The sequence below is a fragment of the Anguilla rostrata genome, chromosome 4 (assembly GCF_018555375.3).
Source record: "Anguilla rostrata isolate EN2019 chromosome 4, ASM1855537v3, whole genome shotgun sequence".
NCBI classification, from domain to species: Eukaryota; Metazoa; Chordata; class Actinopteri; order Anguilliformes; family Anguillidae; genus Anguilla; species Anguilla rostrata.
In genome coordinates this window covers 52,186,997-52,204,453 of record NC_057936.1, presented here as the reverse complement: position 1 = coordinate 52,204,453, position 17,457 = coordinate 52,186,997, and the positions used below count along the sequence as shown (strand labels likewise).

General features: G+C 39.8%; 1 protein-coding gene across 2 annotated transcripts in view; it reads right to left on the bottom strand.

The window, feature by feature from the left end:
* Positions 1-1,098: 1,098 nt before the first annotated feature.
* The window catches only part of sema5a (sema domain, seven thrombospondin repeats (type 1 and type 1-like), transmembrane domain (TM) and short cytoplasmic domain, (semaphorin) 5A), a 100,766-nt gene continuing 84,407 nt past the window's right edge, over positions 1,099-17,457 (bottom strand). Inside the window, exons 17-22 of one of the 2 annotated variants that reach the window (XM_064333144.1) lie at positions 10,922-11,131; positions 7,798-7,968; positions 6,933-7,088; positions 6,302-6,346; positions 5,899-6,110; positions 1,099-1,985 (exon numbers count right to left, since the gene is read on the bottom strand). In XM_064333144.1, the coding sequence (XP_064189214.1) occupies positions 1,866-1,985; positions 5,899-6,110; positions 6,302-6,346; positions 6,933-7,088; positions 7,798-7,968; positions 10,922-11,131 (914 nt within the window). In that variant the 3' untranslated portion in view covers positions 1,099-1,865. Of the gene's footprint in view, positions 1,986-4,595; positions 4,800-5,898; positions 6,111-6,301; positions 6,347-6,932; positions 7,089-7,797; positions 7,969-10,921; positions 11,132-17,457 lie in introns of those variants that run through there. The other variant, XM_064333145.1, reaches the window with a different exon arrangement.

Genomic DNA, 17,457 nt, shown 5'->3' with positions numbered 1-17,457 from the left:
AGCAATTCAACATGTTTTCATAGCACTCTATTGATACCAGTGTCCATTTTGTAAAATATAGTTGTACTGTTTGTAATAAACTATACAGACCACAACATACACAAATGTTCTATGGAAGTGTATGAGTCCTTGTCCTTTACAGCGAACATATATAAAGCATCACTAAATGACATTAAAATTAAATGTTATTGATGTGTCATAGAATAAGTAACATTTATTAATCGTCTGTATTTACAGAACCTATTTGATAAAATGTTTTTTATATGATTGCTTGCAGTGTTAATAACACACACATAGGCACACACACACACACACGCATACACAGACACTCTGAGTCTGGAAAAAAGATGCCCAGGGAACTCTGCATGGTTCTCACCTCAAACTCATCACAGAATTGAGCAAAATCAGCATTTCTTCCCAATGAGGAATCCAAGTTGATTAATTGCAGTCTCAATTACCCTTTTACACAGATGGCCCATCGGGTTGAAGGTTGATGGAGAGTAGTACCGCTGTGCTTACCCACGTTATAAAAATATGTCTGACAAAGGACCTCACTCCGGCTATCCTTCACATATCCTTCCTTCAAAGTACAACCATTCATCACCAAATTCATGTTTAACACTCACAAAAAATGACTGGAGTATCCCACCTAGATACACAGCACTAGGAAGCTGATGAATGGTTTAATAAACTTTGAGGGGAGACTATAGAAACTCAACATCTTGGTCTGAGGCATTTAGCATGTATATAGTAAAAGAGGAAACACAACTTGCTAAACAAAGTGAACGCATTATAAATTCAGACATACTGTACATTATCAAAGCATTATATATATATATGCTCACCTGTCTGTTGTTATAAAAATGAATCAAATGCTTATTAATTAATAACAATTAAAATGTTTTTTTTTTGTAAAATCTTATCTGTGTTTGACATGTCTGTGATGTTCATGTATGCCTTTGTGATTTTTTTCAAAAATCTTTCCAGTGACGGCAATAGCATTTGCAAGTATGTGTACATTCCCAGCCTGACCGAGGCTGCAAAACAGCAGGTTAACACTGCAATCTGACAGTTAGAACCACAAAATCTACAGAGACATACAGTTCAAAATGAATTTACTGTACAACAAATCTTTTTTACATTGATAATGTGTAAAGCTGCTAAATTGGTTCGACTAACAAGGGGAGCCCATACAATAAAAGGAACATTTTTTGCCAGAGACCTAAATATCTACATCTTGATTGTCTGACTTTGTCCAAGGAGCTGGCCCTTTCTCCCAGATGGTGTATGAAGAGGGCACTGCATCGGGACGTATGGCTAGGCACACGGCCTGCTTACGCAGCACAGCAGACAAAGAAGCCCAGAAAAAAAAAGGAGGTCCAGGACTTTTTTTTTGGAATGCAACCAACCATGCAAATAAATGAAGCAACAGATAAACAATTGATAAAGTCATGCAAATCAGTCTTGTGGTATATCTCCCAAAAAGCTGTTTTTTTTCCACAAATAGTTCCAGGACTCAAAGAGGCATTTTAAACTCCTCTTCGATTTTCCCCCTGGTTTTTCACCTCAGTTAATCGGTTTCCAGTCTGCCTCCTACCCACACAGAAGCTGAGAATTGAGTCCTTGAAAGTGGATTTTTAAAGAAACATCCGGCACCTACGGAGACATGGTGTCCTTTCTCTGGGCTCATTGTATGGCTTTCTGTAAGTAGGCAGCAGACGATGAACCGGAGGAAGAAGGTTCCACACAGAATGTTGAAAATCTCATTACAAACCACAAAGCAAAAAAGAGACAGCTTTATTTAAAAGAAATTCAATTGTCCTTCTGTCCATCCCAGGTGAAGAACGCAGGAAGCACAACACATCTTAATAGTCATCATAGGTTTTGAGATCTGTGAAGTAGGCATTGGTGTAAGTCTTCCCAGCCAGGTGGGGGTTGAAGTACTTATTTCGCTCTTCCAGAATCAAGTTATTTTTATTGAAAGCCTGCAAATAAAATAAAGAGAGACTGTCAGTAACCGCTGAATATTTCATCAGATGATTTATTTGATACGATGAAATTTCATTAAGTAAATAACAGAACCGAAGGGTCTGCATGAAAATATGATAATCCACACAAATGGGTTTCAGAAATATTACTTCTACTTACGTGTGTGTGTGTATGTGCGCGTGTGTCTGTATGTGTGTGAACATAAAAACAATTGAAGCGTAATTACTGATCATTCCACTCAATCTTTTTTTTGTACAAAGGAAGTTAGTATAAAATTAATGTGGGTTATCATATACTTCCAGGACATCCCTCATAACTCACAACAGTTACACTACTCATATGAAAATTAATGTCAGAATCATGTGTAAAAATGACGTGATCTTATTTTCCAATATGCAACTTCACTCTGGTGTATATTTACCATCTAAATATGTGTGATTTGACCTATTGCTATTGTACTGCTCCATTATATTCTGCAAATGAAATTCAGCAGCTACATGCAAACATGAAGTACTGAATTCCGATTAACTCCTTAACTCTTTTGATACATCCATGACAAAATTGTTCAGCAAGCAAACAAAAACAAAAAGTAGTACATCTCACTGAAATTTACATTTCAGTCGGCCAGTTTTTGAATATTCCAGAGATTCACTTTCCTCTGGAGTCTGTCAAAACCAAGTGAATTTTAGGGAAAGTTACACTCTATAAAAGGCAAAGCTATATTCGACTGAGCTTTATTCTCACAAGCACTAAAATTAATTGCAGTCTGTGATAAGGGGCTAAAAGGCTACTTTAAATCTTCTGTCGTAATAAATGGCTTGAGAATTGATATTTTAGAATATCAATTCTCATGCCACATAGCTAAAAGATGCAATTTAACAAAAATGATTCACACAGTATCAGAAGAATAATCATTTTTGCTTTCAGAATTATGGTTATGCATTATGCAGAGAATGTTAAACATGCTAAACATGTTTAACTGCAGTTTGAAAATTATTATACTGAGTTTTTTCACTGTATTCCACTGTCTTGTCATTTCTGTAAAATGAATGACCACACAAATTTAGTAGATATCTTATTCTCTTGTACTGTAGCTCAGCATCCACATAATGGTCACTTAAGAAACAAGGCATACAGCTTATATGCCTGTATTATAATTGATCTATTAATCACGAGTCTACTGTTAATGTATGTCATGCCATTTTAAAGTTACTTTTGTAATGATAATGTTTTTTCCAAATGTTGTTTGCATTAATACACACATGCCTACTTGGAGGTGAATCACCATTATTGGCCGTGAGATTTGTCTTCCATTGGTATAACTATGATTGTACACATATTTGTTGCAACTTGCTACAGAATGAATTTTAAAATCTGGCTTAATTGAACTATACCTTTTAAAGATGACTTGGCAGTTTTGATCCAGGGTTAGTCTTACAGGCAATTATTTTGTATTAATCTACTGTAGTCATTACCATAGAACTTGCAATGGATTCATCATCATGAGTTGGTTAGTCATTGTAACTGATAAAAGATGTGATATCACCTGAAAATTGTGATGATGCACAATGCCAATATTTAAATCTGGGACCATAGATCCATGTCAATAATTCTGAATGCATTAAATTTACAATCAGTTTTAGCCCTTATGGTATATGGTGTCTAGATAACATGTGAAGGGAGAAAACCTAAACCTGTGATAAATAAATGTATAAATTGCTAATTGATATATAATTTATTTTTCATCAGCAACATTGTATACTTCTGAGACCCTGCAGAAAAAAAAATATATATATATTTCGGCATAATTCAAGTGTTGGATGACAAAAACATCCAAACATCCATTTTTTTAAAACATTACTTATTTCATATTTACTGAATGTCCCATTGTTTTGCAGGTTTCAGTATAGCAGAATATATGGTTCTTGAGTTTAAGACCTGAGACTCAGGTCCCCTACAGGGGACAAAAATGAATTTCCAGATCTTAGGAGGATATTTTTTTTTTTTGGGGGTACCTTGTAAAAAAAATAATTTTAAACTGTGTGGCTGGAGCCTTCTAGGTTAATTCAATCAAATCTAGTGAATTGTATCTTAACATACAGTGAAGAGTGACTATGATCGAATGGTAAATAAAGAATGTAATACTATAAACTCTTCTGTGCCATTCTAATTGTGAGCACGATCTCCATTATAGTAGTTGTTTGTGCCATGTATTCCTAAGAACTACAGTGCTAACAGCAGTATAACTACATGCAGTGTAATTTTGTATTAATTCCTTCACTTTTATGGCAAATGACAAAAGCAAATGGACCAGTACAGCGGCACTCATTATTAAGCAAAGGAAGAAGAAAGAGGACAAGACGCATGCAATGCTTTGTCTAATTACTCAAATTGCCTATGTCAAGACCAAAGACCAAAAATGCAACAGCAAATTAAAAGCCAAAAAAGCTCAAATAAAAGCAATAGATTTGTGCACTGGAGTCAAATGGAGTTTGAATGGTGCCGTACTGAAAACAAATCAAATGGTAACAAAAATACACTGCCTTCTCACAAGTTTACAACAGGCCCTATGAGGATGGCATGGAAAGGATGGTGTTTTTCTGTAAATAGAACTCATCTGCGCAGACCTGCCACAAACAAGAGGGCCACAGGAAGTGATGGAATTCGGAAGAGGTCGGATAGGTCAGGAGGTGGAATGTTGTTGGTCAGAGTTAGTAGAAAATCTCCAGGCCCCTGGACATTCCAATGTTAGAGGACAAAGGTTGGCGCATGCTGTGGTCGTCCAAAGGCAACAGTACGGAAACATCGGGCTGTGAAGAGGAACGGGGAGAAGGACCCTCAGGAGGTTTGCACGCGCACTGGGGCCAAAGTAGCTGCAAACCCTTTACTTTGGCGCATATTTTCTGAGCGCCAGTCATGGACTTCGGAGACGCTAAATTGGCCTCCTGGAACGCGACTAGAGGGAGCGGCCTTAGCGGGTAGCCGTCAGCCCTCGGACACATAGTCGATGCATCATCTGCAAGTCAAATTGAGACCATGCTCCGCAATGGTGGGTGGTTTCACTTTGACATGTCCTCAATCACAAATGCTGATGTGTCAGAGGCTGACACACTGCTCTCTAAATGGTGTTCCCAACAGCCCCCCACCTCCCCTCCAGACAGCAGAAAGCCATCCACAACGCAAGGCGCATCCCAGACGTACCTGTGCCAATCTATTTTTGTCCGAGCAGGTAGAAAAAAATAAGTACTTGTAATTACTGAGCTGAAGAACTGGACCAATTTACAATCCGAATAAAATTCATTTTAAAATCTTTGAAAGAATTCAGAACTCATTTTTTTTTCTTTTTTTGTCATAAAATTCAGAGGAGAAAGTTCATTTAAATAAAGCCAATATACATAATTTAAACTGGTTTAGGTTACACGTGCTTAACAGTGCATAAAATGAACCACTTCATTTCATTTCCATTATAGTGAAATTGTACTCATAAAAGCTTGTCTAGAACGGAACACACATTGGCTGAAGAAATAATGAGAGAAACGCATTCCCTTAATAAATATGATTCCATGCTGTCTGGAGGTTGCATGGCGTATTCATACGGTACTCCTCATATACGATTCATAAGCAGGGTGCATGTTCTGTTGCAAACAGGACAAAAACGGAAAAAGGGACCACACATTGCTTGTTAATAGCAGTTATAGAGGGTCAAATTATAATTAGAGGGCACTGCGTGCATTCTAATTGACTCCTAATTGACTTATGAGAAAGCAGTGTATGACTTACATTGAAACCCTAAGTGCATTACACCATGATACAGGGTCCTATGTCATCAGTAAGACCAAGCTCCAAAACCAGACCCCACAGTATGTGCATCTAGTAGAACCATGTAGAGAAAGTGAGGTGGAGACTGACCTTGATGGCTTCCACAGAGTCGTACTTATCCAGCTTGTTGATGTGGTTGGTGATGCTCGTGTTGAGTGGAGCAGCAGATATGGGGTGAATGACTGTTGCATCATGGGACTGCTGCTGGTACCTCTGGCAGTATGTGTAAACCAATAAAGTGATAAGGCAGCCTAGAATCGAGCTGCTAAGACCAACTGCAATCATGTGGAACAAGTTGAAATCTGCAGAAGAAGGGATTTAAAACAAATATTTACATCCACAGTACTTTACTAAGTCATTTTCACACAAAAAACATCCATTTATATAAATTCTTTTTTTAAAACTAGCATGTTTTTTTGCATGGAAAATGGCACAAACATCTTCAAACGTGATATAATTATTTACATGAGGATATTGCACTAGATAAAATTACCTCCACACCGTTTTTCTTCTCTACTAGAGCGTGCAATGGATGTTTCTAAAAAAGAACAGAAATGGAAATATGCTGATAATAAAATCCGTAAAAGACTTGAAAAATACAGACAAATGGTGGCTAAATCAAAATAAAAAAACGTATTGATTAAAACATCACCTATAGTGCTCTGTGATAAGTAGCATGAGTCTCATTAGAAAAAGATTAAAGTACAAGGTTTTTCTAAGAAGCCTTAATATGCAATATCACAGAATGAACGATATTACCAAATGTAGAGGTGCATAAAATTAAAATTTATATACTCAGAATTAATTTCCTCAGATACAGTTTAGATTACATTATTATGGTTTGTTTTGGGGATCCTCAAAAATATGGATTTTCCTTTTTCAGATAACACAAACTCATTATTCATGCTAGCGTTTCAGAATTACGTCACAGATACTAAAGTAAGAACATCGATCAGCGCAATGCATTTTTTTCTTCATTCAGCTCATCAGACAGGAAGGGGAAGAGATTAACCCTGGAAAGGTGAAATCGAAGTATCGGCACTGGCATTACTGCCTGTGGACGAGTGGAGCGTGCCCTGTGTGTGTGTGCGTGGCGGTCAAAAAGGCTCGTCCATTTCACAGACCTGGGATGAAGTTGGAGTGGAAGACGCAGGCCCTGGTCTCGGTGCTGTTCCCTGAGCACTGGTTCCCCGTGGGGAAGAGCACGTCGCAGTGACGCAACCGCGTCTGCGTGCCCGAGGGCCCGCACTGCGACCACTCCGACCACACCGACCAGCTCTCTGCGCAGAAGGGGTGGGGGAGAGGGACAGGCAGGGTAGTGTCAGGTCAGCACACTGGACACGCACCGAGGACACCCACCGTCTGCTTGATGAACGACCCACCGCAGTGCACTTAATGATGTGTTTAATGCGATTTTCAATATCAGTGATGGTTAAACTAAACTAATCAATCAACTTTATTACAAGCAGGGCTGAGTGTGTACCTTAAAGGTGACAGAGGTCAGTGCCAAGGACACACAGTTAATAATTAAGTATTGCACTCCGGCCTGTGTAATTCAACCGCCCTTTGCTTTCTCATACGTGCTGACACACACTAAATTTACTGACATTCACCTGCCTCATCTGCCTTCATTTAACTAACATTTATTATCTTCAAACACACAGCAATCAGCTGCACAGCATGTTTTCCAATAAACCTCTGGCATTTCCATTTAGCACATCACAAGAACGTGGCATTTCTGCACTAATGGAAAGCAGAATTAAAGTGTGTGTGTGTGTGTGTGTGTATGTGCATGGGTGTGCATGTGTGTGTGTGTGTGAGGTGTTGTGTGCATGTGCGTGGTGTGCGTGGATGTGTGGGGTGTGTGTGCGTGTGTGCGTGTGTGCGTGTGTGTGCGTGTGTGTATGGTGTGGTGTGCTGTGGTGGTGTGCGGTGGTGCGTTATGCGTGTGTGTGTGTGTGTGGTGAGCGCGTGTGTGTGTGTGTATACCTGGGCAGGGCTGGGTGTTGCACAGCGCCTCCTCTGTGTGCAGACCCAGGCAGATGTCCCCACCATAGGCTGGTGGGGGGTTGCTGCAGGTGCGCGTTCGCATGTAATGCCCTCCTCCGCACGTCACTGAGCACTTGGACCAGGCAGACCAGCAGGACCATCTCCCGTCCACTGTGGGAGTGAAACAGACGTCAGCAAGGAGGGAAAGCAGCTGCCAACCGCCATAATAAGAGTTTTAGTTTAAGGCCTGATGTATCTGTGGCATTTCCTCGTTCTAATTAATCAGCCACATCCTTTGTCTCAATATGTTTCGCTGAATTTGCGTAGAAATGATTCCACAGTACTTTTGAACACCCCTGCTGCTTGGGCTAAAAGGGATTTGAGGACCGAAAACATGGGCTTTGAGCAAAAATGAATTATTACCCAGCTGAGAGGAACAAACAACATAAACAAAGTAATTACTCATGCAAGTCCTATTATTACAAGTCAAGTAACAGGAAAATCATTTGGCTGTATAAAAGTGGAAGCCCTTCAACTACTTAACACAAAAAAAAAAAAAACGTTTTCCTTGTTTGCGATTTGGTCTATTCTTTTGTCTGCTTTTATTCATTTAACATACTAGGTAAATTGTCTAGGGTAAGAGGGTCTGGGTTCTTTCCAAGTGCAGAGGAAGGGGGGGGGGGTTGACTGCACACTGATGACAGCTTTCAGGTCTGTTTCTCCCAGGCACCCAGGCCCCTACTGCCATGCTAATTAATGAAGGCAAACGAGCCATCAAGGGTTCTTTTTAAACAATGCCAAGCGCAAAACCATCAGCAGTGGGGCCAGGAAAACAGGAGTAACAGCCTTTTACAAAGCATTTCAAATGTCTTTCTGCCAACTGAACTGCAACGTTCAAAATACAGTCAAGTGCTGGCCAGAATCAGAGAAATAACAAATAAATCATCTCTGAACACACACGTCTGAAGAAAGGCTGTAAATGACTGTAAATTCTTCATATTTTACTGAGTACACCTGCAATGACCTTATCTTTTAGAACATAATGTGCACATAGAAGTTATTATAACAGTCAAAAAACACCATTCTACAAGATTTTTTAGATTATATGCTGCTTTTCAAATTCATTTTAATTATGTTACTGTTATATCAAAGCCTTTTCCTTCCAGTGCTTTAACATTCTCCCAGACACATGCAAACCTGAAATGGAAGCCCCAGTGAATTCTGAATAAAATGTCTCTCACCTTATTATAAGTGAAATAATCCCTTTTCAGGACCATTTCAAAATTGGTTTTTAAAAGGTATTACTGGCAGAGAAGGCATAATAGAACTGCCCGATGCTTTTTGCCATCGCTCTGTAATTTCTCTGTTGCAAAGTGACAGATCAGTCAATTTCTGCCAGTGTATGACCGATCATCTCATCTCTGGAAGGAGCTCCAGCAACAACCAGAGATTAATTAGTTTTAAAACGAGTGAAATATCAGCTAGAAAACTTTTTCCCACCAAAATAACAAATGTATTTTAAAATGACTGACTTAACAGTATATGTACACCTACTACGAAGTGCGCAGAAAGGAAAAAAAACACACCTTCACGCTAGTGCTAAATCTGTTAATGTTATAATCTTTTAATTAATTTAAAATAAGCACACTACTTATAAGTATGGACTGATGGTCAGAAGATTTATTTTACTTCATTGGCTCTGTTGAATAGGCTGAATGCAGAGTATAGCCATGAAGTCTGATTGTATATGCAATAGCCCACAGTGAAAAAAAAAAACCTGGTTTAATCTCATATGTATGTCATATGTCCGCAGTGGCTTGGCCTTTCTGCAACGAAATGGGGGGGGGCTACCAAGTGCCATTGTGACCAAGTATGGCCAAGTCTGGAATGTAGCCTCTTGTTTTGGTCACTTGCGCTCAACGATATCTAAATAATATCCAGCCTCAAGACTAGGAGAATGTAATCAAAGCAGAGTGAGGGGTTGCTTGACTTACTTGATTTTTTTTTTGTAATAAATTATGGAAATGTATGGATGTACTCACCAAAATTGGCGGCTGTACAAACACGGTTAACTATTGGCTGATGAAACTGTCTGCTTTACAGCCTGTCAGCAGATATACTGATTGATAGTTGTTGCAGCTGAGGAACTGTAATATTACGGCACTTGTGAATTGCGGTTGCTTCTGTGCTAGCCGAGTCATTAATAACAATTTGAAACAAATTCCTCATTGTCTCATTTTGCCACACCTTTCTCCAGGTGTTCTTTTATACTTAAGCAGCATATTTCCATTTAGACAGCACATTTCCTCCCATAGCAGGATGAGACCCCACTAAGGGTAATTACAGAGCTCTCTTCCAAGTATGAAAATGGATTAAGCACACTGTCTCAGGCATCTGACTACAGAATGCAGCTCCTCATCACTTAAGGCTTTATTATCTTCATATGTAATTACATACAATGATGCTATTGGGATTTGCCCGAAGTTCTGGCTATAAATTCTTCCTACTGGAGTGTCTCTTTTATTTTGTCCCCAACATTGCTCCAATTTATAAGGGTAATGGAATTTTTTTCCAATTAATGATGTGTGCTCTTTCAACAGGAAAAGCATTGATTGTGTTCTGAAAAACTTTGGCCCTCATGTATTTAAGGAAATAAAGTCCGTCTTTTCCCAATGGACCAAAGGACAAATAAAAGTCATAAAACTGCACAATTATTCTGATTGCCTCACGAGAACCCTGCGTGAATCATGACTCAGAATTAAATAGACACCACTCCACATCCCACGCAGGTGCATGTACAAACACACAGGATCACGCATACACGCACACACACAGATACACAAGCACACACCACAGCCAACCCTAGACTTTTAGGGGCCCTAGGCAAAAAAATAATTTGGGGGCCCCTCTAAAACATTGGCTACTTCCAATTCTAATGCTTGGAAAACAATGCTGCTGCTGGGGTCCTGGGCAATAAGGCGGGGCCCGAAGGGCGGGGCCTGATCTGCCTAGTGGGAGGGGCGATGCTGCATGCATGCGCTGCGTGTGCCCGCCTACCTGAGAACAAGCACAGCACAGAAACCAGACAAAGGAGTTTCAGACAGGTGGGGGGCAGGACTTTCACCTGGGCAGGGGGTGATGTTGCACTCCTGGTACTCCAGCGCAGGCCCGAGGCAGGGGATGCCCCCGTATTTGGGCTCGGGGTTGTTGCAGGTGCGCTTGCGGCTGCGGATCCCCCGGCTGCAGTCCCGGCTGCACTGGGACCAGGAGCTCCAGGCCGACCAGCCGCCGTTGACCGTGTGAGCGCTGATCCTGCCTGAGCGGAGGAGGTCTCCTGGGGACGCGGAGCAGAGGACGCAGGAGTGTAAGACACAAAGTCTGCAGGGTTAACGCAACTGCAATAGCGAAACATTCACCGGGCCACTTGTACATGTCTGATAATGAACCAGATTCCCCTACAGCTCTGATCCATGAACCTGGGTCTGGTTCTCTGTGAGCAGGATATTAATCACAAAATACAATACAGCCTTTATTGAGATCACTCACTAAGATATTGACCAATAAGCTACGTAGCAAGATGTGTGTGTGTGTGTGTGTGTATGTGTGTGTGTGTGATTGTATGTATTTCATTAGAAGGATCTAATTATTTGTGTACAAAATAAAACATTCATAAAAAGGTAATGCACCTTAACAATTTGAGTTACATGTAGTCCACCTATTCCTTACAGTACATAAAATGATCTACCTTAAACTGCATACATGTGGCATTTGTATGCAAAACATTTATTTTTGATCCTCTCTGTTTAAGACTCAGCTAACACAAATGAACATTATTTGCTTTCACCTCAGTGGTTCAACTTCTTTTCACATCAAAAACAAAGAAATACAACTTGTTTTACAACTTAAAAATTCCGATTGGAATTTCAGCTTGACGGCAGTCTTGTTGCTTGAATAATATGTTTGATGTAGAACAAAATTGTATCTGGCAAATGGGTCCTGCCAAACTCACTGAGCTGAGTGAATACATTTACCCTGGCATGTGGAATACTATGCAGCCTGAGTGTGAATGGGCTGGACACATCTAGAAACCTGCACTATGTAAGGGCGCTGTGAATGGATGTTCCTGCAATGTTTTGTAAATGTACCTCCAGTTCCATCATCATTTACAAAACTGTTATGTTGTAATGATACCCAAGTATTACAGTGTTCAAATTTTGAATACAATACATTTCCATCCAACGAGAGAAAAAGAGTGCAGTGAGAAAATAAGGTAAGAAGGGAAAATAGGGTGAATGGGGGGTTCCAACAGTGTCATGGGAGAGGGGATTATGAGTGCTTTTAACAAATCACAGAGACAACAGACAGCTAGCTTCCTCTGTGAAGTGGCCTGATGACAGTCCCAGGGAGCTAAGCTCTTTCATTATTGATTCAGAGAAGGCAGCGGTTTGTCAGCCTCTCAACAGCGATCTGTTCTCGTCATCAAGACTCCTACCGGTCTCTGAGGCCACGGGGTGTTTTGTAATCCTCTCACAGCTCAAAGTTGAGTGCAGGTTGCCGACGGTGAATGGCTCGCGTCCAGGGTGTGAAACAGTGTGTTACCCTGTGGCTAAATGTACATAACCACCAACTGCCATTTCTGTAATGAATCTGATCCTTCCCCTATCATGTAAGTACAGCATAAAGTGCCTTTGGAAGAAAGATATAGGCACAGATATAATTATGCTGTCTAATGTATATGAATGCACCAATTTGGGACAGACTACAAAAAAGAGAACACACCAGCTGACAAAACTTTACAAGCCTTGATTATAAGGTCTCCACTGCCTTGTTCTCCTGTTGCAGTTTCTATCTGGCAGCTTTCATCACATGGACAGTGAGATCAGTGATACTGTAGCCCTCTCAGGAGAGAGGCTACATTACTCTGTCCATAATCCAGAAAATTAATAGCACTTAAGGGCTACCGCACACATCCTTGGAGCAATTCCCTGAGCTGTCTCAAACTGTCAAATGCTACACCGTAGAAGTCTACGAAAATGCTTATTAAAAGTTAAGGAGAGCGCAATTAACGTCGACGCCCTGGCAGATTTGAGATTGAGGCTGGGCGGCACTTCACTAACGCTCAACAAATGAGGATAATCAGAACGACCAGTGATATATGTATACGGCCAAGTAAAAAGTGGAAGTGTGAGCAAGACAAGAGATCAATACAACCTATACCACAAGAGAATTAAGGGGCTTGTGTGAGATTTTTTAACCCTAGTGCCTCTTCAATGTCCCGGATTCAAAAATAAATCATCTGTATAACTGTAAAACCATTTTTGATCAGAAGTCTCATTACCATGGATGGTAGCTTCTAGTAGCTCAGAGGCCAAAGCAGGAAAGGGGCTGTAAATGGTCCTACTAGTTAGACATACTGCCTGACTCAGATATGGGGGCACAGGGGGAAGGACTAATCTTGTATTTTCAAAGGCTTGTCCTCGAATGGCCTGGTCTGATCCAGGAACAGATCAAAAAGTTTACAGAATTATTTATCGTGAGAAAAACAAAGCTGTCATTCTTGGCAAGGGAAAACTGCAGTTCCTCACTAGTCTTGTGATTTGGCTTTCTCAGTCATTGATATAGCTAAATCCACAAGACCTAGGGAATGAAGGCTTGACTTCACATAATTTCATGTATGACATTTGTTTCCTCTCTTTCATTGGAAGCACAAAATGGCATTTTTAAAGCCATAGAGGTATTTCTCGACCAGATCCAACAATAAAATTTATAACAACATTAAAACAGTAGTTTGTTTCAACACAGGGGTTACAAAGGGAGTAATGCCCCATAACAAAATAAGATAATTTATTACTGCAGATTATCTTTGGTAGGTATAAAGTACATGTAAGCAATACATCTCAATTCTATGTTTAAATTTTACTTTTCAACAAAATATTTTGGCCAAGGAAAATAAAGGTTGGCCACGACAATCTGAATGACAGTTGGGGAAAGGAAAATGAAAAAATAATTAAATCAATACAGAATCTACTTTTTCTTAACATGCAGGTAATAAACAAAACTGAATAATTCCCAGACTACATTACAGATGGGACAAACAATGAGACATGTTTAAGCTATGCTAGAATAATAAAGGATAAAGATATTTCAAAAGAACTGTCAAATAAACAAATCAAGCAAACAGCACATTCAACATGTAGTGCCAAATTAACATAATTACACTTGCACACATATTATTTTGTGATTATCATTGAAGTAAGGACATGTAAAAGGGCGGTTGGCAATGCTTAGATGAAAACTGAAGCATTTTTAATTAGAATTAATCTAATTTAAGGACGGCTAACATCAGTGAACATAATAAACTACAAATTAAAATCTACCACCCGTGGAAATAAATAAACGAGCGAAAAATGATAAGTATCATGCCTTATCAGCATTGGAGCAGGTCTGCATTGGCCAGTCTTAAAAGCTGTGACTACAAATGAAAATTCACACTGAAATGTCAGCCTGCTTTGATACCTGTGATCCTAACTTTTCAAAAGAACTATTTACATAAAAGAAAAAAGGCAAATATTTGAAATGTGTGATAAAATATCATTCATTTGGAAGTTATCTGGTCAGCCAGCAGATGTAGTGACAGTTCTTAGCATTACCTGCTGAATACTGGGGATCTAAATGCCAACTATACAGATAAGTTTTATAGAAATTACCGTCATCTCAAATGGAACCTATGGCAAAACCATGTTCTCTGCCATTGTAAAATGTTCAAGTTTTCCAAGAATTAAGATGGATGAGATGGCTAGCTGGCCGTGATGTCACATTTCCATGCAATGCACTGTCACATCTCATTGACAGTCACTCCTCCTAACCTTTCACAAGATGACAGTTAAGTCTGTTTCCTTATTTGTTTCTGTCTTGAAAGAGAAGCCACAGAAATACTGAATCTCTGACCAAGAACAGAAAGCTTTCACATCCTGTTGAAGAATTCCAATTCAATTTTGATTTAATTCAATTAGCTGGAAATCAGTTTTCCCATGTGCGCATAAACTCACCTAGTAAGTAGCATTCACAAATGCAATATTATTGATGTAAAATTCCAACAATTCTAGCCAGGTAACTACATATTGAAATAAGCATCCTGTTGCATGCATACATTAAATAAAGAAATCTTTATACTATATAACACCATTTACAACCAGGTTTTCACACTTCTCTTAATGATCACATTAAAGACAAAACCATGCCACTTCACATGTATAAACACAGTAGACACAAAATTGTCCGCAAATATATGTTAGAATTACTTCTACTTAATACTACCTCAACAGCCACGGCAAATGATTCCATGCCGAATAGATTCCTCTATATATGTATATTTAGCATCATGCTAATTTAGCTTCTGATTGCTTCAGACCTTGTGGGCTACTGTACATTACACTCCATCCAAGATTAAACCATCACAATTTTTTATCACAATTGAATGCAAGCCTTTTTTCTTTACAAAAAGAAAACAACATGAACGTGCATTTACTGTAATGGTGAGCCAAAATATCCAGACCACATTCCTTGTAAATAAAGCCCTTGAGATTTGGGGCCTTCTGCCCCCTGAGCCATCCTCTTGTCGTCAGAGTAACCACTAGCATAACTAATGTTTCCCAGGCACTATTTCAGCAGTGCGGTAGTCTGTTACTTTGCCATCTTCAGCTGATGACAGGTTATAGATTCAAAATCAATAAAAAGGGCACATTGTTAACCCTAAATCTTTATCAGATGGCGGTGAATCCCTTTTGGTGCTCATTTTCTCCAAAGCCATAGGTCTTACAATATCAGTGACATCAATACACACCTTCCATGTGAAGGTAATTATGTGAATGTGCCCTTTAATGCTGATATAAGTTAACCCCTGTCCTGGAGCGCTTGTTCCAGGGACATCTGTCATGTAATAGAGTCAGAGGGAGAGTAAAACTGTCATTAAACAGAGCTGTGCATATGGCAGCAATCGATGAAACGTGGCCCGTTGTGATCTCAAACTGATTGAAACAAAGGTTCGAATCGAGGTGAGGCCAACCTCCACTTTTTCAACGAGGTCTGTTGAGGGAGCTGAATCTTTTTGCTGATCACTGATGTTAACTCGACACCTCCTGGCATTGTCATCTTTAGGGGTGCTGTATCGTGGATGCAAAGCAAAACTCAACCCATTCAAGCAACGCATTGCCATCTGCTTGTCCAGTCATTAAATTCACCGGAGCAAAAGACTGGTGGGCGACTTCTTTGTGTTAAAATGAACACTGAGTGCTTTCTAATCCCATCAAATGCTTTGAGTTGCCACTGCAGTTTCTGTTAAAACTATAGTTAAAGTTGTACTACGGCTTTTTACAAAATACACATGGTTTTTGTTACATTTTAGTCCTGTAGTATACTCAAAGATGAACCAAGAATAAATGAACTTGTTTGAGGTCTGGCTATCACACATTTTAACTCCCAACTAGGTTTGACACTTTTCTGTGGCAACAACCCCCAAAGGCATTATCATCAAAGCAAGATGAAAGTAGACTCTGTAAATGATACCAATCTGAAGGAACAGGAGTTATTCACCATGCGTGGGAATTCTTTGTAAATAACATTAGCTCACATTAGTGTGATCAAGCTATATGGGCGGGAGGTTCCCTTGAGGGAGGGACGGACAGGAGAGAGACGCTTTCCTTTGAGCCATGAGTAAAAAGTGGCTGTTTCTTCTCCACGGGCTATTACATTACTGGTTTCTCTGATGCTGTAAGGTGCCTTGGCACAAGAGTGTCAATTAGTGATGCGTTTACACAAGTAACTGAACTACAAAGGGTCTCCGGTTGAGTTGAGATGTCACAATGTGTGAGCCGAAGGAAGGAAAGGAGACCTGCACAGCAAGTCATTTTTTCCCTTATTAAAATTACTGGTTATGATGAGAAGCTTATTAGCAGAGCACATCAATCACTTTATGATCAGGTCATCTGGCAGTGTCCTGAGAAACTGTTAGAAATTACGAATGAGCACCAAACTCACTGTGAGTGGTAGCCGCTGGAAGGAACCTCTATGAAAAGTCAAGGTGAGGGTGAAAAGAGGGATTATGGCTTTGGTGGGCACAGACTTTGTCAAGGTGAGTACTGATGTCACTGATATTGTAAGACCTATGACTTCAGGAAAAATGAGCGCCTAAAGGGACTCAGTGCCATCTGAAGATTTAGGGTTAACAATGTGCCCTTTTTATTGATTTTGAATCTATAACCTGTCATCAGCCAACGATGGTAAAAGACTGAATGAACAGAGTGCAGAAGAAAAGCACAACAGACAATAACACTAGCTTGAGACACAAAAAAGGCAAACTGTATATTGTGGAAAAAAATAGTTGATTTACCGATAAATACTCGAAAAACCTGGAGCCAACTGTGCCATTAAAAAAAGGCTATTTACAAATTTATCTCCCAAAACAAAGATCTGTTTTATGGCCCTGCTCCATATTGACAAAAGCAGCCAAAGTCTGGGCCCACCAAAGTCATAATCCTACACTATCAGATAAAAGCTCTTCAGAGACACACGCTCTAGATAAAGAGAACCCCCTTGGAACAGCCAGAAAAAACAACAACAAAAACACACCTCGTAATTATAATGACCTCAACACCACCAAAG